The sequence below is a fragment of the Lonchura striata genome, chromosome Z (assembly GCF_046129695.1).
Source record: "Lonchura striata isolate bLonStr1 chromosome Z, bLonStr1.mat, whole genome shotgun sequence".
Taxonomy (NCBI): Eukaryota; Metazoa; Chordata; class Aves; order Passeriformes; family Estrildidae; genus Lonchura; species Lonchura striata.
Genome location: NC_134642.1, coordinates 46,915,997 through 46,938,767, shown reverse-complemented (window position 1 = coordinate 46,938,767; position 22,771 = coordinate 46,915,997). Strand labels below are relative to the sequence as shown.

At 43.2% G+C, this 22,771-nt stretch overlaps 1 protein-coding gene across 1 annotated transcript in view; it reads left to right on the top strand.

Annotated features, from left to right (window-relative positions):
• The window catches only part of LOXHD1 (lipoxygenase homology PLAT domains 1), a 164,975-nt gene that overhangs the window by 39,020 nt on the left and 103,184 nt on the right, over positions 1-22,771 (top strand). Inside the window, exons 3-7 of the mRNA XM_077790176.1 lie at positions 1,670-1,750; positions 2,523-2,707; positions 17,026-17,124; positions 18,813-18,961; positions 21,156-21,279. Coding sequence (XP_077646302.1) covers positions 1,670-1,750; positions 2,523-2,707; positions 17,026-17,124; positions 18,813-18,961; positions 21,156-21,279 — 638 coding nt within the window. The remainder of the gene's footprint in view (positions 1-1,669; positions 1,751-2,522; positions 2,708-17,025; positions 17,125-18,812; positions 18,962-21,155; positions 21,280-22,771) is intronic.

Genomic DNA, 22,771 nt, shown 5'->3' with positions numbered 1-22,771 from the left:
TCACTGTGGGATATTCCCTCACTCCCTCCCTCCCCATGCAATTGGCAGTGCTAGAAATAAGGGCTGGATTTTTCTTTTCCGCTGCTGTTGATGCTGCAGATCCAGCTCAAGGGAAGAGACTTGTCAAAACTCTTCCTACCTTTCAACAGCAAGACTTCTCAGGGGTTTGACTTCTGGGCTGTGTCACATTTTCCAGTGCTTCCCCAAGCTGTTTTGGGATGCACTAAGCATCTGCTCAGTGGGCACTTTTGGATGCCCTGCAGAAGGAGGTTTGCTCCCCAGCATCCACCCAGCAAATAAGAGAGCCCAGCACGGTGGCGGGACTGCCACAAACCAGCAGCCAGAGGGACTGGTGCACTGAGAGCTTTGGGCTGATTATTCTCACTTAATACTTTCATGCCATCTCCGTAGCAGTCTGCAGCACTGCATCGATCTCCGAGCCAATGCGGGGAGAAGCTGCTGTCATTACGATGCTCATTCAAGCCTGACAGACTAATTGCCTTGCACTCGCTGGCTGTTTTCACTCCAGCAGCCAGGCTGGGCGAGGCGATCTGGGTGCAATTGCCTTTTCATACACTGGTGTTGCTCCTGGCATGGGGTATGAAACAGCAGAATGGATGAGGAGGAGGAGGAGGAAGGCTGGGCGTGGGTTTAGCAGAACACAAAATGACCTGTAAGCAAGGCACATGCAGGTCCTTCAGCAACCTGCAGAGTGAAGAGCAGCAAGCAAAGCCAAACCCCCTTGCTGGGATTATTAATATTAATTAAATTTCTATGTGCAAACCACTTCACCATGGCTTTGCATTGCTCGAGTGCTATGGTTTCTTGTTCATTTTAACACAACTTTAGGATTTTGCTGTGTTTAATCATCCGTAGCCATGCTTACCAGCCCAGAGAAAATGGGGGCCCATCAGGGAGGGCAGGTGGGAGAGGCTGTATCTTCAGAGCTTTGCCTGGATGTTATTTATAGTGCTTTTGTAGAAAATACAAGCTCAGAAAAGGACAGAGCTGCTTGCCAAGGATCACACTACAGGCTGGAGGCAGAACTGGGACTTAACTTCTACATCCCCTGACCTGGGCCAATAGACTTTATATTTTGCACTTGCACCTGTGAAATACAAACTGCACATTTAACACTTCCCCCAAAAAAGTGAAACTACTTCCTGCCTTCAATTGTTTTACTTGGAATAAGATGCAAATTGTAGGACCAAAGTTTCAGCAGTTGTTTAAAAAAAAGTAATGGGAGATGGGCCTGGAAAGTTGGATGTGGTTAGATGCTTTTATCTCTGGCTGAGTCCTGGGCAGATCTGTGGCCACACAGGAATCTTGCTGGAGCCCTTTGCTCCACCACCAGGAGCAGGTCTGTTTGACGCCTGGAGGCTATGATGACAGGAAAGGACATGTCTGGGTCTGGGACCCTGTGACACAAAGCATATTGCATTTGCCCCAAAGCTTCTGCCTCAGCTTCTGGAAGAGCTTTTGGAGTCTGATAAGTAAAAAAGTCTGCTTAATGTCAGTACTTAGAGCATCCAAAACCTGTCACGGGGGAGAGGGCACTGAAAAGTAGGTCTTTCCAGCATTAGGAATGACACTTCTTTATCCTTATACGCTGGCTTGCTGTCAAGGCTGCTGGTTTTTCACCATTCCTTTTGATGCATGTGCATTGCAGGAGCAGCACGGCCTTTGAGAGGAGCAAAACAGATGTGTTCCGAGTGAAAACCAATAATGTCGGACAAATAAAGAAAATAAGGTACCTGCACAACCTGCTCTGTGAGGTATTAATAGGACGACAGGCTGTAGAGGTTAAAGTATTTCCATGTTTTATTCATTATTTCTTAACGTGCTCCCATCAAGGTGAAGTTAAGGGGTGGTAAAAGCTTGTTTACTACCGAAAATTTGAAGTGAAGTGTGAAATCACCTAAGGTATTGCTTATAAGTATCCATGCTCCCCATCAAGAATTGTACTTCTGTCATATGCAATCATGGGGAAAGATGTTTAGGACTGTTTTTATGTCCCAATGTAGGTAAATGGGGTTTGCCATCCCCTTTTTCTAACTTAGTATAATGAAAATGATAATTATTATATTTAACCACTGTCTGACTGACTGATAAAAAATTTAAAATTAGTAAGTAGTACAAAGAAAGCTGGGAAGAGGTGGTTAAAACAATGCAAGAGGAGAATAGAGCGGGAGGGGCACTGGGTATCTGTGTTTTAGATATGAAGTGCAATGTGAATGAATGCATATGTTGAATAATGTGGAGGTGGAGGTATGTTTGTGAGCATCTCCTTGTAAATAAAAGATTCACAGAATCACCTGTGATCTCTGCCCATATGGAAGGTTATTATTTTTAATATACCCTGTAAAGCACATAAGTTCCTTGAAACTCTTGGATAGACAGCCATAAACAGGAATTATGTGTACAGTTGCTCTAGCCTTGCCTAGTAAATAATATTCCACTAAATTATGGTGCTAGTAGTCAGTCTTAACCAGAATACTAAAACAGGGTTGTTCTTCCTCTAGGATTGAGCATGACAACACTGGACTGAATGCGGGATGGTTCCTCGACCGTGTGATCGTGACCGACATGAACAGACCTCACCTCCGGTTTTACTTCCCCTGTAACAACTGGCTAAGCAAGGAGGATGGGGATGGGCTGTATGTCAGAGACCTCATTGGCAGCCTGAATCCCATGGATGTGCCCAAAAGTAAGGTTAAAAAAAAAAAACAACTTGGCTTTCTGGTGCCTCATAGGAAAGGACAGTGTTGCTTTGAGAGGATGTCATCACATAAAAAGTAATTGTGTAGTCTAAGCTAATTTAAGTTTTCTTTATAGTCAGTGGAGAGAGATATAGGAAGATGCAAGATTACTCAAGAGGGTAATTTCTTCTTCCAGCATTAGATCTGATGTCCTAGGATGGGATAAATCACTGGTTGGAGAAGCTCCACTCATTCATTGAGTACTGAGGGATCTGTGGTGACAACATTAAATTAACTTGAGTACCTGCTTGAAGAGAGGCATCCTACCCTGAAAGTTGTAGCTAGTACCCCTGTGTGCTACCCTGTGGCTACTGTGGTTGCAGTCCTGTCCATAAAGTGAAGTGTTTTCAGTCTCTGGTGATGTCCTGCAGGAAATTTCCACAGAGGACCCAACCTTTTTGCTGTAATTCTGCGCTGATTTTGCTGTAACTCCACGCTGGTTTTGCTGTATGTGTGTATGATACCCACAGTGAGCTGTTGCCTGTTTTTTCAGTGTGGTTTTAAGCTAATGATGTTGAAATGAGGCTAGGATAGTTTGCACAACAGACACTCCCAAATTGGTACCAGTGCCGGCCACACATGTATGGTGCACGAAATGTGAGTGACCAAGATGTGAAAGAGGAGCCAGCAAACCAGCCTCAGGTGGGATGTCAGCACCCCATCTGCAAGTGCTAATGAGGAAACAGAGTTGTGTGTTCCTGATAGACTCACCAGGGCACTGCTCCTTTCTGGGAGCTTAGTTTTGGACATGGAAGTGAAGACCATCAGCCACAGGTCTGTGGGGAAAGAGAGCTGTATGGTTCAGTGCTAAAAAGAGGAAACTTGTGCTTTTGCCAGGATTGAATCTAATTGAGAATAATTAGTAGACCTCTTGCAATAACGTTGCTGACATTACCACTTTAAGAGCAATTATTCGGTAAAACCAATTTATTGCCAGACTTAAGCAGTGTTGTGAGCATTGATAGATGCTCTAGAAGGGCAAAGTATTGTTATTTTTATTGAGGTCATGTTAATAGTGAAAGAATACACTAAACTAACCCAGAATCATTGAGTAATTTTGCACTTTTGAGATACAGCCTTCTAAAAGAGTGCTGGAATGTTGAATATGTAACCATGAAAAGATACTGCATGTGAGCTAGTGTAGAGTTGTGTTTGCACTGTATATCCCCCCATATGGTTTGTCCCTCCATATCCCCTCTTTGTACCTGTTTGGTTCATCCCAGCTTTCCCATCAGTACCTGTATGTCCATCAAACCCCAACCCACCCCCTGTCTCCTCCCAGGTGATGTGTCCATCACCTGGTGACCCTTCCCCTTTGTCCAGATCCTTCCCCCAGGGTCACCAGGTAACTGGACCCTGGCTGGGACTCCTCCCTGACCTCCTCCTCAGTGGTCACTCTGAGGTCTTGCCCCCTGAGAGCCACTCCCATGTCCTTTCCCCATTACCTGCTCGGGTTTCCCTGCCCCCCTGTATCTGGCAGCTCCGGGCCGGGAGACCCTCGCTCTTGCTCTGGAGGTCCTTCGAAGCCAGATGTGGCCTGGGATCTCCCCAGGCCCTCATTAAACTTTGGAACTAATCCTGAGGGAGAGCGCCTCTTTCCTTTGCTTGTGGGACCAGCTTGTCTTTGGACTCACGTGGGAGCTTCTCCAAACCCCCTGGGATCCAAGGAGAAGTTCCTTCCCTCTGCCCGCCTCGTCCCACTGCCCAGCTGGCCAGGCTCCACAGGGGTTCTATGCCCATGGATTTGAGGGGGAGATGCAGCAAGCTAGCATGCACAAATAATATCCATTGACAAGAAATGCATATTGGAGCATTTTTAAAATGCAGACATCCCCAGGGTGGTTGCCACAAGGGAATAAGATAACTTCTGGAGACTTTATCTGCCAAAAACCTACCCAGTTACTACTGGGGCTGTGTGTGCTGAAGTATCTTGCTGCTTTTTTAAACAAATTGATTTGTGAAATAGAGAATCTAAGGATGCTTGAGGGGCAGAAGGGCTCTGGAGAAGGTAGTGTATGAGTCAAAGCAATGTACAATTAAGGAGAGGTTCCCTTGAGGAAGAAGTCAACCATTCAATCTTAATAGATCTTTAAATGACACAACACCTTATCCAAATTTATTATTGCTGCTGCCTGGGAGAAATGATTCAAGGGAACGTGTGTGATTTCCTCCATCCTGTTCAACACATGTCTCACATCAGGAAAAGACTTGTGGGCTAAACCCTCAGCTGTACAGGAGAGTGCAGCTCCAATGAAATTGCAGGAGCTACTTTGCATTTCACAAGCAGAACAGCCAGTCCGAGCGCTCGCTCTTCTGAAGAAGTGGCTCTGGGATACAGATTAATTGCTCTCCATGTGCTTGTCCTGGGATAAATATGAGTAAGATCATCTCCCGAGCATGAAAAAAAGAGATTTAGGCAGGATTTTGTCAGAAGTGCATGAGCACTCACCGCCTTTATCAGAGATAAACCCCCATGCCTGAGCAGCACAGGTTGGGCTCTGCAGCTGCCTGTGCCCAGGCAGGAGCTGGGCTGAGGCCAGAGGCTGGGTGAAGGGTTGGATGACTTCCAGGTGGCAGGTCTGAATCTGTAAGAGGAGAGGGTTAGCTCAGCTATCTCAGGTTGCAGTTCCCCTTGAACCATAATTAATGAAAGATAAACATCCCCAGACTGCTGTGGTGAACTGTCAGCTGCAAATGTAAATGTATCTGAATTAATATGCCTCGCTCTGAATCCTTAAAGGTCTGAAATGAGATTGTGATATGATTTTTGTTGTACATACAAGTAGTTTGCCCTGAATTTGATTGTGTTTTAGGGTATTTTGTTTTTCTTTCCAATGGATTAAATAGTGGTGTTTACTCTTTGAGTATTAATATTTTCTAGGCCCCTAGATAATGAAAAATTATATAAGTTTATGTAAGGAAAGATAAGTAATTCCCTCCTAAGTCTGTGTTCCCATTAGCAGTTCAGTGCCATATTCTTCTCATTTCTAGTTATGCGTCTTTAATCACATCTTCAATCCATTTATTTCTTCAGTTCTTCTTTATAAACCATTCAGACACTATTGTTGCCAAACTTAGCTTCATGCTTTGCTTTCATACTCCATTTGCTGTCACAGTCAGGATTGTTTTGGAGGGAATCAAACAAGTTTTCTCCAGGTTCCTTCTCCTGCAGCACCCTCAGCTTTTGATCTTCTCCTGGAGAACTTTCCTGTCTTTGTCATGAGGATTTACCTTCCTCTTCCTCAGTGAACTAGAGGTCACTACTGGGACCTTCTCTGTGCTTTGTGTGGGAAGGATGTGGGCTTGAAAAACATAAACTCCTTTTCTTTGTCATATCTTTGATTCATTGAAAAGGCATCTGAAGCCTATTTGAAGATGGGCTGTTGGTGCTTATACCAAAACTGACTAAACTATGGGCAGACTCATCCTCTTTCTTGGGGAGGAGCACAGTCCAGATAGAGACTTCCTGTAGACTGTGAGCTTTGGAAAGGTTAATTTTAAGATGGGGGGGGAGAAAAGAGGAATAATTTAAAAATACAGAAAAGAATGTGTGGCAAAAAATCAGTCAGATAGATAGATAGATAGATAGATAGATAGATAGATAGATAGAGTGGAAAAAATGGATACACACACTCAAAATCCAGAAGTAGATACTTGTCATGACCCAAATAGAACTACTGTGGTTGTCTGACTTGGCAGTTGCAGACACCTGAGTGATTGCATTTACTTATCTGAATAAAACACCTCCTATCAGGTTTGTTGTGGAATGTCATGCATTTCTCAAGGAGAACAGGTTACATCTTTAAGTGTTCCTGTTTGAATGATCCTCTATCCCCTGTATTCACATCTATGGCATTGTATGCCCATAGGCCTTTGACTGGGATAGTGTCACAGATTCTTATTTACCCAGCAGCTTCTATTGGCAGCCTGGATTAATTTACACTACAGGTATTAATTACAAGGGAGGGCTATTGTTCAGCTTCGTGCTGCTTCACTTGAGTTTATGAAGCCTTAGGATTGTATGGCTGTGGCTGAGCCTTAGTGCAAGGGACAGGCTCAAAACTGGAGCCAGGTGCTTGTTTTTCTTTGGGTATTGCCGGTTTTGGATCACTCTGTGGGTGTCTGATGTCCTGCCAAAGTGATGCATTAATAACAGCTTGCAGCTGCACTGGGAGACCTACTGACCCCATGGAGTTGTAAAAGGACATGAAATTCAGGGGTCAGTTCATAGAATCACAGGATCCTTTATGTTGGAGAAGCCCCTCAGGATCACAGAGTCTGACCATTTCCCCAGAACTACTCAGCCCACACTAATCCATGTCCCCAAGTGCCACATCCACGTGGCTTTTGAACCCCTTCAGGGATGGAGACTCCCTGGATAGCTGTGCCAGTAACTGAATTTCCCAGCCCCTTGTTTGATAATTGCAGAGGGGTCAGGAATCATTTGTACCACTCAGATTCCCATCTCCCCCACTTGCCTGGACCTTGCCGGCCTTATCCTCATGGTCTTCATCCCTGCAGGTGGGACACCAAGGTTGTGTCTTTCTCCATCCCTATGTGTTATGAATATAGTTTTTTATCACCTGGCTGGAAAGCAGGGAGCCCTGAGAGCTGGTCTTCATGTGGGTTGCAGGGTTTCTGAAGACATAATACCAAAACATATCTGCAAGACTAAGTTTTGTACAGATTCATAGAAGATGCTGAGGTTTGATTGGGTTAGATGACAAGTTTTTTATCCAACAATAAACATCTTTTCTCAAGGGGTTGACCATAGGCAGTTAAGGCTATTCAGCTGCTTGAAGTTATTCTGGGTTCTATGCAGTATAACCTCCAGTTATGCTCAGAACAAGGGAAATAGATATTGGCTGTTCTTGATATCCCTTGAAACTTCTCGCTAATCAAACAATGCTTTACTCTGAGAAAGCAGAATCATTCATTTGCAATGGGGATGTTCACTCACTTGGTTCTTAAAATCATGCTCAAGACCACAGTGAGCTGAAAATCCATTCAGTCTCCTGTGCAATCCTGTCTTACACTAACCTGTCAAATTTTGGTTAAATTTTTGCAACCTGCCTGTTGCAAATGAGGTTGAGAACCAAGGACTAGCTTTCATCTGGCTTTTTGGCCAGCAGCACCCTGAAATTATTTAGGATTGGACATGATGGGTTATAAATGTGCTTGGGACAGCAATTCACGTCAAACTCTTTCAAGGCTGAATATTCCCAGTAGCACAGAATTGCATGTGTGACACCAAATTGAAGAGTAGACTTCAATCTCTACTATTTCTGGGTAAAGTTTAATCTTTTTTTGGTCTATTAATAATGCAAATGAGGAGCACACTGGTGTGGCATACTTCAGCCTTGAGGATGGAAGAGTTCCAACACAGTTGCATTGTGTTTAATTTTTTGATATTTAAATGTCTTGAAAATTAGCCACCTATTGCTATTCTTTATTATTACTGCTATTATATTCTAAAAAAAGGATGACAAGAGGAGATCAACTATAGGTGTTCTTTTTCTAGGAGTGGGTCTTTTACAGTCAGACACAACATTTCATCTTTGCTGAAACAAGAAGCAGTTTTGATTGGGAAAGTTGTTTGAGTCAATTCTGGCCTGATCTGGGGATGATACATGGTGCATCTGAGAGTTTCCATGGATATGTCCCTAAGCGTAATGGTTGTGAAGTCACAATGAGCAGCTGGGATTTGGATTCTAGTAAAGAGGTGAAATTAGAGTGGTGAAATTTCCCTGCGTACTCATGCAGACAGAGGGATGTCTTGCCTTTAAAAACTTCTGAAAATATTTATTATCAAAGCATTAACCTGCTATAGGTATTCTCTGAGGTTTTCAGATCCACTATGACCTAAAACTCATGTATTTGAGCTGTAAATGTGAGTTTACTCCTTTGCTCTTTGGAGGATTCTTGGCTTAAGGCTTCACAGGTCATTGTCCAGAGATTTAATGTTGGCTGTTGGCTGACTTGAAGGCTTATGAACACTGACCTGGCTGTGACTTGAGGAAACATCTGAAGCAGCAGGTGTTGGTGCACATTATTTACTTTGAGTCAGAAGCTAAATCCTTCCGTCCATCCTGGGATGTGCATGTCCTTAAGGGCTGGGCTGGATCAGAACTGAAAATGTGGCCAATATTTCCCAATGATGTTAGAAGCTCAGGTAAGGAGCAGAATTTGGGATGTGAGGCACCAGTTGATGATGTCCTGTTGGATTTGCAATGTCATTTTATAAAAGGTTGGGCTTGAAGACCAACATTGGTCCCTCATGGATGAGTCCTTATTCCTGGAGGGATTTAAAATAATGGGATGTGACCCATGGGGACATGGGTCAGTGGTGGCCTTGGCAATGCTGGGGAAATGGTTTGACTCAATCGTCTTGGAGGGCTTTTAAAACCTAAGTGACCCTTGGATTCCTCTGGATTTTGTTTCAAAATGAGGTCACACAATTTCATGCTTTTGGTAACTTTTGTGATGGGAAAAATTAAAAAATATTATTTCTAAGGACACAAAGATGAGGAAGAGGAAATGAAATATTAATATGTGTTATCTTCTCTTCAAAATGCATCTTTATTTGCTCTGAAAGTGTATAATCAGCACAGGAAAATGCAGATAAATGTATTTGTGAAATACATATGAGTTGTTTGCTTCTGAGTAGTGGCAAGTACCCTCTGTGTTCAGGATGAGGTCTTGCTGTATGGCAAAGCATTCAATAAACAGGGTTTGTAGAAGGAGTAATAACTTTTACCACCCCATTTATAATAATGGGGAAAAAAATTGTCATGCTATCTGGCATACTGAATATCCATAAATGTATTTTCTTTTTGATCAAAAATATTTCTTTTGTTCTAACAAGGACTTTACTTTCCCTGCAAACTTTACCTGACTTATTGTCACTGTGTCCAAGATGAGGCAGCTCTGGACATTTTACTTGCCACACTTTTTTTTTTTCCCCTGTGTTTTTTTTCTCATTTTTTCTCATGTAAAAGGAATGAGAAATGGAAACATAGAAATAAAAAGAAACATTGGTGACTTGAAAAACACAAAAAATACAGTGAGCCCTGAAATGGGACAGAAAAAGAGATTTGTAATTTATAAAGAGAAAAAAGATTTTGGAGAGGCAAGATTGTGTGGCTGGTAAATAGATCTCTGTGTACCCAATACAAAACAGAGAGTACAGCATGTTTTTGAAGACATGTGATAATTTTGACTAATTATGTCTATATATGGAAATTAATTCAGCTTTCAGTTTTGAAATTAAGTAACTTTTTTTAAAAGTTCTGATCTATGCAAAGCAAGACTGAAGTACAGAGTTAACAGTATGATTTTTGACAATACTGTAAAATTATTTCACTCCTATTTCTGAGCAAAAGTGTTTAAGCCAAGAGGATATTATCAACTATTCCTTCAATTTTGATAATAGCAGATCTGGTGAAAGCAGAAAACAGATATTTATTTTTTGAAATATTTGCCTTTTTTTTTTTTTTTTAATGGTCTCCCACCCTGGGGTTGAACAAATGAAAAATAATGTTAAATCTTGGAGAATTAGATGAACAACTATTTTTGCACTGCTGTCACAAGGTGGGTTGCCATGTGCTAAGCTCCATGCTTCTGCAACTAAGCTACTATTGTCTCCTGAGCAAGGTCGTTTAAAGCTCACTTCAAAAAGTCATCATCACTTTAAAGTCACAGTAGGAACATCAGTTTAGCATATCCTACAAGGAAAGTCTCCTGCATGTGGTAGATTGCCTCTCACAGGCCCTGCAGAGGGATGATCCAGGCTGAATCCTAATATATTAACTGTTTGAGTGCAGTGGTTTCATGTAAGAGCTGCAGAAAATGGAGTTGAATCTCATGGTTTCTGGCTGGGGGGGTGGCCTGGGACTGGGTTCATCGTGGGAGGGCCATGAACAGTGACTGAGGGTGCTGCAGTATTCGACAGAGCAGCACAATCTGTCACAGAATACCCCAAGGCCACATAGACCCCCAAGGAGCATCAAGTCTGAACTCTGGCCCTGCATGACCCAGCAACCTGCCCCTGCAGGACAACACCAAGAATCCTACCCTGTATCTGAGAGCGTCATCCAGATTCTCCTTGAATCCTTTCCTTTTCCCACACATTGGGCCTCCTTGAGCGACAGCAATAATATCTCTCAAGAACACACTTTTGGAGAGTTCTTGTGAGATTAAAGAAGTGCTGAACCAGGGTCAAGGCAGCCTTGCATCTTTAATGCTGCCTCTAGTGACAGGAATCCCAAATCCTTGCAGACTCCTCAGCATATCTCCTCTGCTAACACGGTGTTTTGGCAGAGATGTTCACAGACAAAAGCAATGGAATCAGAGAATGCTTTGGGCTGGAAGGGTCTTTTAAAGGTCAGCTATTCCAAGCCCCTGCAATGAGCAGTCACATTTGCAACTAGACCAAGTTGCTCAGTGCTCTGCCAAATGCAAAACGCCTCCTTCTCCAACACCTCCTGCTCCAGGTGTGCTTGTAATCTGCATTTCCAGTTTGAACCCTTGGCTAGAAATGCTGTTCCCCACCTCTGAAGGCACGGCTCATTAAAAAATGTAGCTGCCAATCACCCTTGAAAGAGACTAATTATTTTTGAGGTCTAAACCAACCTTTAGAATTCAACACTTTTCTGAATGGGAGAAAAAAGAAGTCCTCTTTGTCTGAGTGCCATTGCATTATGCAAGAGCAGGACCCAATTCTGAGACAGGACTGGTTGCTGGTGAGCTCAGAGGAACCCCTCTGCTTTTACAGGAGTTGCTTTAGGCTATAATTATATTTTGCTGCATGTAGCTGTCTCTGGGGTCCCTACTACTGTGTCACAAAGAGCTTTAATGGATGGGCTGAGTGAGTTTTCCTTTCATTTGTAGAGACTCAGTTGCTGGATACACAACACCAGCAGCACATCTCCAACCAGAAGGTCACCAGAAGCTAATGTAGGAAGAGGTTATTTTATCCTGGTGGGATGAGCTCTCTGCCAGGACAAACAAGAACTAAATTCAAATATTTGCTGTGAATCAACTGTGTTGGAAGGCCAGGTCCCAGCTTTGTGCCCCAGCCATAGACTGACTGACATTTTAAGGATGATCTGACCCAGAACTCTGTCACTGAGGAACTTGCTGTCGGCAGTGGTATAAAGGAGCTTCCACTTCGACAAGTCAGTCCCTTCCATCAAGAAGTGGTTTTGTCAGACAGTTCCTGGTGGGCTGGAATGACTGACTCAATCTGGCAGGCAGGAACCAAGGCATATGGGATTAAACCACCATCCTGAGCTCATGCAATGCTGTGGCAGACTCAAGTTGCAATTGTACCTTGTCTGCAGGTCCAGGTGCCTCCCTCTCCCTCTAGCAACAATTCTTTTCACACTAACCACAAAAGTATTCCTTTTTCAGCAGCAATTCAGAGATGGCAGCAGTGGCCATCCCCTATCCACATCCCTTTCCCCCAGCCCCTTTCCAAATCTGCCTACTCAGTGCTGAGCAGCAAAGGATGGATCTCAAACACTGCTGCTCTTGAGAGCACTGTGAAAACAGAAGGATAATTGCTCAGAGTTGCCTTATGAGAAGGATCTATCGCTGCCTACGGCTCAGTTCCTTGCTTTTAACCCCATGTGCTTTGCCTGTAAAGGCTGTGACATTTCCCAGATATTGGATGCTGCTGCCCTGCTCCACACTAGGTCAGGCACATGGGAGGCAAGCACAGCTGGGAATTCACTGTGCCCCGCAGGAGGTGATAACCCCAGGTAATGAAACACAGTCAAATTGCTTTTCCTGCCCAAATCTCAGTCTCCTTCAGCAGATTGTGCACAAACACACTATCAAATGCCCCAAATAATAGTAGATACAAAATTTCTTTAGGAATTTCCATCCTATGGTGCTTCAAGTGACCATGATATCATATTGATAAATAAATGACATTAACAGATGAATATCACATGGCTGGGCAGTCAGCTGCAGCTTGCAGGTGGCAGGATTTGTCTGGGATATGTCCGTGCATTTTCCATGGCTGAAGGCAGGACAGAGGCTGCACAAAAGCACCCAGGGGTTTTGGGTCTGGACAAAAAGATTCTTGGCAGTTTATGGGGCTAATGCTGCACCCAGGATGGAGATGACAGTGGGAACAGCCTGGATGGAGAATACTGGAGGCTAGGAGATCAGCAGCCCCATACCCTTCATCCCCCGGGATGTGTCGGGAGTGCATCAAATTCACAGACAAAAACCTCTTGACTCTCAGTGAAGAGAGCCTGACTCCAGCACAGAGTGCAAAATTAACCTTTCCTCTTGTCTGTTGAAATCTGAGGCTGAGTTAATCAGTAGCAGACAGGCTGATTGACTGCCACTCCTCTGCTAAATTAATGCAGTAGGGTCAAATCAGTGCCACCCCACTGTCTCCCAGGGATGTTATCCTGGCAATGTCTTCAAATGCAGACACACAATTGTGAAGAAAAGGAAGATGCTGTTACCACACAGGGCATTTACACTTGTGCATTGCAATGTGAAAGTAGAAAGACAAGAAAAAATAGCTACTGCTCTTCCTACTGATTTTTTGTTGGCTGTTCTGCTCTTGGCATCTTGCAGTACGTGCTTCTGAAGCTGCTAATTTTGCTCCTAGGAAAGCTCCCCTCCCTGTGCCTGTGCTGCAGTGAGCCTGTGCACTGCTCGATGAAGGCACAGCTTTTACATTAACATTTTGCATGTTCTGAGTGCTAGGAAAAGCATTCAGGAGGAAAAAAAATATCCAGGCAACATCTTGATCTGTGTTTTACAGATAAAGTCAGAGCCATGCATTGGAATTTAAAGAAAAATAAAGCAAAGTGGGTTTTTTTTAAAAGATGCTTCTGCCATAGGTTTAAAGAATAGGGAACAACATTCACCCATGATCAAAATGAAGAGTACTTGACTTATGGCAGATCTCTTCCTGGCTGCAGTGAGAGCTTTCTCTTGCATGCTTTTAGCAGCTGAATCCTCACTGTTGTTTTAAGAGGCAGCATTCCTTTCCATTTAAATTGCTCATCCACCATGTCACTCTGTAAGATGTGCTGATGTACAAAGCACAGAAGGACCCCTGAGCAGCATGAAGAGCTCCTCTCCTTGCTGCAGCTGAATGTCAAATTACTTGAGAGAGGGAGAAAGTGCTGGCAAAAATTCTGCATGGCTCAGGCTTTGCTTCCTGAAGATGGAGGAGCAGAATTTTTTCTGAAAGCAGACCTAAGGGTCAGATGTGAGGACAGGTTTAAGCATCCAGTTTCAGAGTCATTAAGGAGGAAAAAATGAAAGAAAAGAGCTTATGAACATAGGCTAGGCATAGTTTGTGAAGCAGGAATGTGCTCCAAGCTAAGCCAAGGACCTTTAAAGCTCTTGAAGTAGTTTTGCCTACAGAAGCACATCAGCATGGAATAGAGCTGTGCCAGGACCCGCCACACACCACAGCCATTATTATATTATAGGGGACAACATAAGACCCTCACAGCACAGTGCCCTGTGACTGCCACCAGTCCAAAGTGATGGCCCATCCATGGGCTCAGGAGTCAGCTCTGCCACAGGGCTCCTCATCAGGTTGACACTGACAGCAGCCCTGTATGTGTACAGAGCCCTTGGTGTTCCAAGTAGGAGGTCAAAAGATGTCATTCTGGACCTCATATTGAACACAGCCATGCTGAGAAACCTTTAAAGGTTTTTGATCTGGCAAATAATTTCACCAGCATTTTTCTTGCTGGCCAGATGTGTTTCTGCAGTAGCCATGCAAGGTGCTCTTCCTGTAACTGTGTTTGCTCACTTGCTTTTCATGGACTTGCTCTCTGTATGTCTTCCCTGATGCTCTGCATGCATTGAGATGTCATTCTGGTCTATATCTCAGAGGCTTAAAGCCCCTAAAAGGGGAATGTAAGCTAAGCCACTGTAGCTTGTCCTTTTGAGGATACTGTATCCTATCAGGTTATTCTGTCTCCCAAAAAGTGGAATGGAAAATTAATCACTGACATCAGATTAAATGTTCTAGAGGAGGTGCAAGGAGCAAAGCTTCTTGGAAAACATGGTCTGTAATTAAAGATTGCAAGGTACAATGGGTCAGTTTTAGTTAGAGCAGCTTAGTGGCCAAGTAGGAGATGTAAATTGCACCATCCATACACTTTGTTAATGCAAATGAACACTTTTGGTGTTGGTGTATCTCTAGCAGGTTGTTAGAGCTCTGTGAACTGAAGCTAAAGAGTTAAAGAGAATCATTAAGGCATTTTCTCCCCTGTCTGAGGCCAGCTCTGATCTTCTCTTTCTTGTTATTTAGTATTTTTTGCAGTTTTTTCATTATTATTTTATTTGCCATGGCATGTTTTGGGATGAGGCACCAGGGATGTCAGCTCGATTTTTAGCCTTTCCCCAGCACATTCATTAAACTGTGACAAGTGATTTTCCCTTCTGTTTGGGTTCTGCCCTTGCACTCCTCACCCTGGGAGCTGAGAGCATCGTTGTAATTCAGGGGACGGTCCAACAACCTCTCCTCATACATTTGCTCTCACATCCTCTGCCTCTGTGGGAGCATGTACACCAGGCCCTCTGGTGTCTTTTGGAATAACTTTTAATATGCACTGATTATGGTGGAGGAGGTGGGAGATCTGTTCTGCGAGTGGTAACCCAGTTTGGGTGATATTCGGCGACTCCTGAGAGAACCCATTTCTGCAGCTGGCTGGGAAGTTCAGGAAAGATTATTCTCTAACTTGGCACTTGCCAAAAGGAAAAAAATTTGCAAACCAAGAATTACAGTTAATGGCTGGACTTGAGGATCTTAGAGGTCTTTTTCAGCCTTAATGATTTCATGATTCTGTGGTGAAAGGAGCTCTATTTTTGCCAAGGATTGGTGCGTGAGGAGATTTGTGCATTTGACCCTTTCACAGAATCAGTGTGCCCAGAACTCAGAAATACAGAAGTGACATAGCACAGAGCCCTCAGTATCAGCTGCCCAGGGTTCAGTAACAGCAACTCTGTTCAGGGCTTGTATGATATAATGTACTGTTCAGTACCAGATTTTGCACTCATCTTCATCTGTTTTGTGTCTTGCTGCCTGCCTCTAATACTCATTTTTCACAGGAGATACAGCATGAGATGTCTGTCATGGCTGTTTGCTTGGAGGAACAAGGTAGTCAGGTGACTTCAGTAGCAGATTTTGAAAGTTGTTCATATTTGGCTCAAATTTTTCTTATATTTGGCTCAAATAAAGTCACACTGAATGTCATGGGCACTTTTTCATTGGTTCCAGAAGAAACTAAGCTCACTTTTGCTGTCCTTGGGAATCAAGTGGGTCCCACCCTGATCTGTTTGAATAACTTTCTTCTCAAATTCACTGACATGTGTGTGATGTTCATGATGTGCCTCACCCTCAAGGGTTTGGTGCCATACTCCTGGGTCTACTATTGTTTCCTCATTAAATAAAAAAGACTGGATGACTGGATTTATTTGTTGTTCTTGGTTTTTTTGTGGGTTTTTTTGGTGTGTTTGTTTTTTTTGTTTTTTTTTTAAGGAAAGAGGGGACACCTTCACATCTTTGGATTCATGCAGTGTGGCTGACATTTCAGAGAATCAGAGAAGGTTTCGGATCCATCCAGTTCTACTCCCTGCGATGAGCAGGGACACTTTCCACTAAACCAGGTTGCTCAAAGCTCCGTACAGCCTGGCTTTGGACATGCCCAGGGGTGGGATGTCAACAACTCTGAGCAACCTGTGCTAGTCCCTCACCACTGCCCCACTGTATATACTTGGTCTAAATTTCTCCTTTTTTAGTTTAAATCCATTATTCCTTTTTCTATTACTATGATATTATTTCCCAAAACTACTTTCCTTGTATAAACTAAACTTTCAAAATAGCTCTAGGATAGAACTGGGGTCAGGCCTGAGCTTGGGCTGATTCCGTAACTCATCAATATTTGGAAAAAGCAGAGCTGGTTCATAGGTCCGAGTTAAATTAATGCCTTTGTATCCACATCAAATTTTTCACTTTCTCTTCTATTTCACTCTTCAGTGTCAAGGCCAGGAGCCAAGTGATCTGTCCTTCTGCCCTGGGCAATGAATATGCAGTGTCAGAATCCTGCCTATGGATTTTATTCCTCTTGTGGAGAAGGGGGTCATTTTACCAAGAGCCACAGTTCAGACCACACTTTCAAGATAGCATGAGCACAGCCTGAGCTGGTCTGTATTGTTGGGTTTTGCATCAAACCATTGAGTTATTAATGTATTGGGATTTCTGCCTCCCTCATTGCAGTCAACAAATACGTGGTCCGGGTTTTTACTGGTGACCTCAGCGGCAGTGGAACAGATGCAGATGTCTTCATTAATATCTTCGGTGAGAAAGGAGACACAGGTATTCAAATGCAAATAATTTCCTAAAATATTTTCTCCTGCTCTGCAGGCCTGTGATCTGAACAACACACACATGCACACACACACACACACACACGCGCACATACACACACACACACACACACAGAGGCAATCTGGCAAATGCAGAATGATTTGGCTGAGTGAAAGGCACAACAAATGGTGCCATTAACTCTGGGGGCCCTCTCATCCACAGCCCCTGGAAGGTGCATCTGCAATGCAGCAGATGTGGCTGGGTGTGGGCATGACTCACGTTACCTGATGTTAAAAAAAAGCAGAGTCTGGGAAAATGCAGCATAAACCACCAGCAGAAAGCAGTGGAGGAAGTGCCAACCCACTGAAGGGTCCAACACCAATGTGGATTTACAGGGAATGCAGTGGGAACTGTGTGTCTCATTTTCCAGGTACCTGGATGGTTAATGACATCCCTTGTCTGTGGCAAAGGTGGTGGCTGAGCCTGCTTGGCCACTTGTAAAAATAATTTAATCGAGGTTTATATTAGTTGTGTTTGAATAGCTTAAAAAATTGTAATTATTTTTATATACAGAATGTGATGCAACAGTGGTCTGGAAATTTTAATTTAATTTTTTAAAAAATTAATTGAATAATATTAAAAGATGTGCCCAAACCAAGTTCTCTGGGTCATGAAGAGAAGTGGGTGGAGATTCCTGGAGATTCCTGTAACCAGGGAACAAATATTCTCTTACTTCTACACTGCACATATCCTGTCAAATTCAAATGATATGATGTGTGCCAGGTGTCCTTGAACAGATTATAAAACCTGGTGGATAGGGTTTATCATTGATTAATCCCCCAGAGTTTTACAGGGGGATCCATCTGATCTCACTGAAGATATCCCAAAGTGGGAGTCTGAATCTTAGCTGGGTCTCCAGGCATTCTGTCGTATCCACACAGAGAAATAACACCCCTAGAGAATGACTCATCCTCTCTAAGGTAAGAGGGATGAGTTGCCCACTGACCTCTTTCTCTGCATTGGGTGGGTTTCATCCCACACACAGCATCACACAGGCTGCAAACGAGGGCACAGCTTCAATACTTTTCATAAAGGCAAACCCCTGTGAGATCAGGAAAAAGCCAACAGCCCTGGCTGGGTCCTAATTTGAAAATAAATCCTTCCTCTCAGATACAGAATAGAGTTCTGTGTCCTGAAATGTCAGAATCTGCAGCTTGTGACCAAAGCCTTCCTTGAACAGTTTGGAGATTTTCAAAGACAGTAAAAATAAAAGGGAAATGTGGTGATATGAAAAAAAAATATATTTAAGAGCCATCTGGATATATATTTCTGAAAGCTCTGAGAGCTGCAAATAATTGTGACATTAGAGTGGAAATCCTGGTCTTTTGTGTGCTTGAGAAAAGGCACCTTTTTTATTAGAATATAAAGTCCTCTGCCTTTGCCTTGAATCCTGGGTGCAAAGGGCTGATATATAGGGAATATTTGATTCAGTCAGTGGTGACTTTCTAACATTCCTAAATATTTCTTCACTTACAAACATGCATGTACCAGCAACCCTTTCCTCCTTGGAGTTATTATTTATTACTTACTTGTTTGGAGCATTTTTTGGGTTTTCTTTGTTTGTTTGGTTGGTTTGTTGTGGGGCTTTTTTGTTTGTTTGTTTTGTTTTTATTTTTACCTTTTCTTTGCCCATTCAGGTGTGAGGAAACTGGACAATGACAAAGACAACTTTGAAAAAGGAGCAGAAGACAAGTTCACGCTCGATGCTCCGAATCTGGGAAAATTAAGAAAAATTAATATCGGGCATAATAACAAGGGTGGCTCTGCTGGCTGGTTCCTTGCAAAGGTTAGTTATTCCTGAGACATTAAACATAAGCATCTCATGGGCTCAAAATATCTCACCCTCTCAGTGGTCTGGTAGCAAGAGTTTTAAGGATAATTGCTGGTGATACAGGTTACTGATAAGGACACAAATAATTTCATTTTCTTGACTTAACCCATGACCATAAAAATACCAGAATCCAAGAGTTATCTGTTGGATCTGTTCACAGTGAAAATTTGCAGACTCATAGCTTGCCCAAATTTAAGTGATTTATCACTGGCTCAGGAAAAGAGGTATGCTTGCCACAAAGACCCTATTCTTCCACTTTTCTGCCCATTTTAATCTCCTGCTATGGGGTAGGAAGGTATTACAGGTAGGAAGGTATAGTGGTTGAAGGAATATTTTAAAAGGGGACTCATTTTCTTTCCTCTGCTAATGTAGTTTAACATATCTGGCTTTAATCCACAGAAGACCTGACCCCATATTTGTAAATCCTCAATAACAGGATAGTTCAATGTAATACAAATGCAAATACTAGTACATGCTTCACCACCACCACACAATTCAGGAAAAGTTACAACGTTGTCAGCTCATGAAAAATGTAGAAATGAAAAACAGAGAAGTTGTGTTCAATGTAATAAATAATGGTGGGCAAAAACCACAGAACCTCATTCTCACATCATGGGTGTAATAAGATAATTTTTAAAGAGCTTGGTAAGGTTGCTCGAGTCCCGAAACCTGATGTAGTGACTACTTGCAGCCAACACACCAACCCTATATTCTGCCACAAGCCTGCAGGATATTTACAATTAAGTAAAATGCAGCTTTGGCCTTGCAAATTCAGATGGAAGCTAAAATAACTCAGTTGTTGTCTACTGGGTTTAGATGCTTTTTGTGTAATTTGGTTCAATACTTGGACACTCTAGTGTTGTCACTCCTGCTTGAACCTGTTCTCATGTTTTTTGTGTTTTTAGAGTGGCTTATACTCAGAGATTCTTACATCTAGAGGTGAAAAACCATTTCTGAGTATAAGCCACCCTCCCAGCCAGCAATTCCTTCCCAATATCCCATCTGTCCCTGCCCTCTGGCAGTGGAAGCCATTCCCTGTGTCCTGTCCCTCCCTGCCTTGTCCCCAGTCCCTCTGCAGCTCTCCTGGAGCCCCTTGAGGCCCTGGCAGGGGCTCTGAGCTCTCCCTGGAGCCTTCTCTTGTGCAGGTGAACAGCCCCAGCTCTGCCAGGCTGGCTCCAGAGCAGAGGGGCTCCAGCCCTGGCAGCCACTCCGTGGCCTCCTCTGGACTGGCTCCAGCAGCTCCACGTCCTTGTGCTGTTGGAGCCAGGGCTGGGGCAGCTCTGCAGGTGGGGTCTCAGCTGAGCTCAGGGGCAGAGGGGCAGAATCCCCCCTGCCCTGCTGCCCATGCTGGGGGATCAGCCCAGGGCAGGGGGGTTCAGGCTGGGGTGGGTCCAGCTCTCACCCACAGCACCCCCAGGTCCTTCTCCCAGGGCTCCTCTTGATCCATTCTCTGTCCAGCCTGTCTTTGGATTGCCCCATCCCAGGTACGGGTACTTGGGCACTTGGGCACTTGCACTTGGCCTTGTTAAACCTCATGATATTTGCATAGCTTCATCTCTCTGTGGTCCAAGAGCCAAATCCTTCCAAATAAGAAGCTGTTTCTTGCCACAGGGTCATAACAGCAGTCCCTTTGCAATGGTTCCACCCTGTAGTAACTGACTGGGATCTAGTGATATTACTGTGTTGCACAAGCTCTTCTGATGGTCTGGATTTACCCTGAAATGCCTAGGCATTATTTTATTACAGGTTCTAAAGCAGAGAAAGAGAGAACACAGCCTGTTCCCGAAGCAGAACACAGAGCTGTCATTCAGCTGATGGAGAAGAGTAGCCAGCAAACAGGCTCTGGAGAGAAGGAAGACAGGCCAGGCCAACTGGTCTTGATAGTAGAGACATCTGGTCTTGTACACTGCAAGAGATGCAGAGTGGGTTCACTGGAAAAAAAAGAAAGAAAAGAAAAAAACTGGGGTTTTACTCAATGATTGTCTGAAATTCTGTCAGTAGGGAGCGGAGTGGGATCTGCTTGAGTATTGAGTACGTTAAATATCAAGTAGGAGCGTATATATAAAGCTTCTGCTCTTCTGCCACCATGTTGCGTAAAACCTTTGCTTTTCCCATGATATTTTCCAATTTGGTGTCTCTTTCCTCTTAGGTGATCATTGAGGACATTGGCAATAAATGTGTGTACCAATTCCCAGTTGGACGCTGGTTTGCTTTAGACGAAGATGATGGGAAAATACAGAGGGACATTCTAGTTGGGGGCACTGAAGCCACAGGTAATACCATGGCCTGAATCCCTGGTAGAAAATGGGAAATAAAGGCTATGAGCCATGTTTTCTTTAGAAGATTGAATGCCTTATGCTTAGGGAGACCTGCAGTAAGCCTCTGCTGGTGATAGGCTGTTTTGTGTGAGGGTTCCTGAACTGCCAGCACATTTCCCACATTTGTGTCTCACCTGTGAAGCCGTGCTGGACCTATGTCCTGGTTTATCACCTGGTGCACCTGGATAAGGGACTGGTGGGCATGAAATCAAAGATACAGCTTGTACTTTCAGCAAACTGCTCACCAGCACTCAAAGAAGGTGTTTGTTATTTCCAAAAGCACAAAGTAGTGAATATTGTAGTTCAGTTTCTTGTCTGGAGAGCTAAACATCCTTTTACTAAACAAGAAACACAGTGCTGAGCTCTAAATCCATTTTTTTTATTATCCAACATGGTTAAAGCAAAGACAACCAAAGTTTATGTCTCTGCTAAAAGAAACCTGGATGTTAAGTCCATAAAAGAATTTGTCAAAAGGAAAAAGATTATTTGGATAGCATTCTGCTTGTATTTATTTAATAGCATGAAGGCAAACACTGTGATGATGCATGTAACAACTGTTCTTTACTTCCTTGTATGGTCTTCAGCATCTACTGAAGTATTTCCCCCTGCATGTGTGTGAGGAAAGTGGTCTGGGTGCAGATCCCTCACTGCAGGATGCTTGTTAGGCAAAATCAAGGGGAAAAAAATGGAAAGAAATGTAATTCAATCCCAAAAAGCTTCCTTTGTCTTTTACCAGTCATGGGCGTGTATTTTGTTTTCCTGCTCTCTGGGGTTTTGTTGAAGATACACCAACAGTAAAGCATGCTTGAGTACTTTTTAATGTAAATTTCAAAGAGAGGATTATTTGTAAGAGAATGAGTTGTGATGTTTTTGCTTCATCCCAGGTCTCTATTGAAATTTTGGTCTGATTTAATAAAAAAACTTGGCTTAGGTCTCAACTATTTTCTACATGGTCTTATAGTGTTTAGGTATGTTTTTGATACCATGAGACAGGTTTAAGATGTGCTTTGCTGGGAGGTAGGGTTTGTGGGAAGAAGTGTTTTCATTCTTAGACCAACAGTTAGAGATAGGAAAAAATCCCCCAAGGAAACTTTAATGTAAATAGGTTTCTTTTCAGAAATACTTTTGTTTCTTCCAGGTGGGCTGATACCTCTCCCAGTCCTTGTTTTGCTGAGATCTGTGGGTTCTCACTGTGACTGTGGAGGTCCTGATGGCTTCCGCAGCATGATAGGCAAATAGACAAATAAACCCAAAGTTTTCAGAATTTTGTGATATTGCAGATTTTGCCACCACTGTCGAAAGCAACATTTCTCCACCCTCTCAGCACTCTCTGACATATTCAGGGCTTGGTGTTACTCAAAATCAAACTTGTCAATTAATTTTTTACCTTTCTTTACCTAATCAGCACCACAGAGTGAATAAAAAAAGTTTTTTTTTCTTTTTTTTT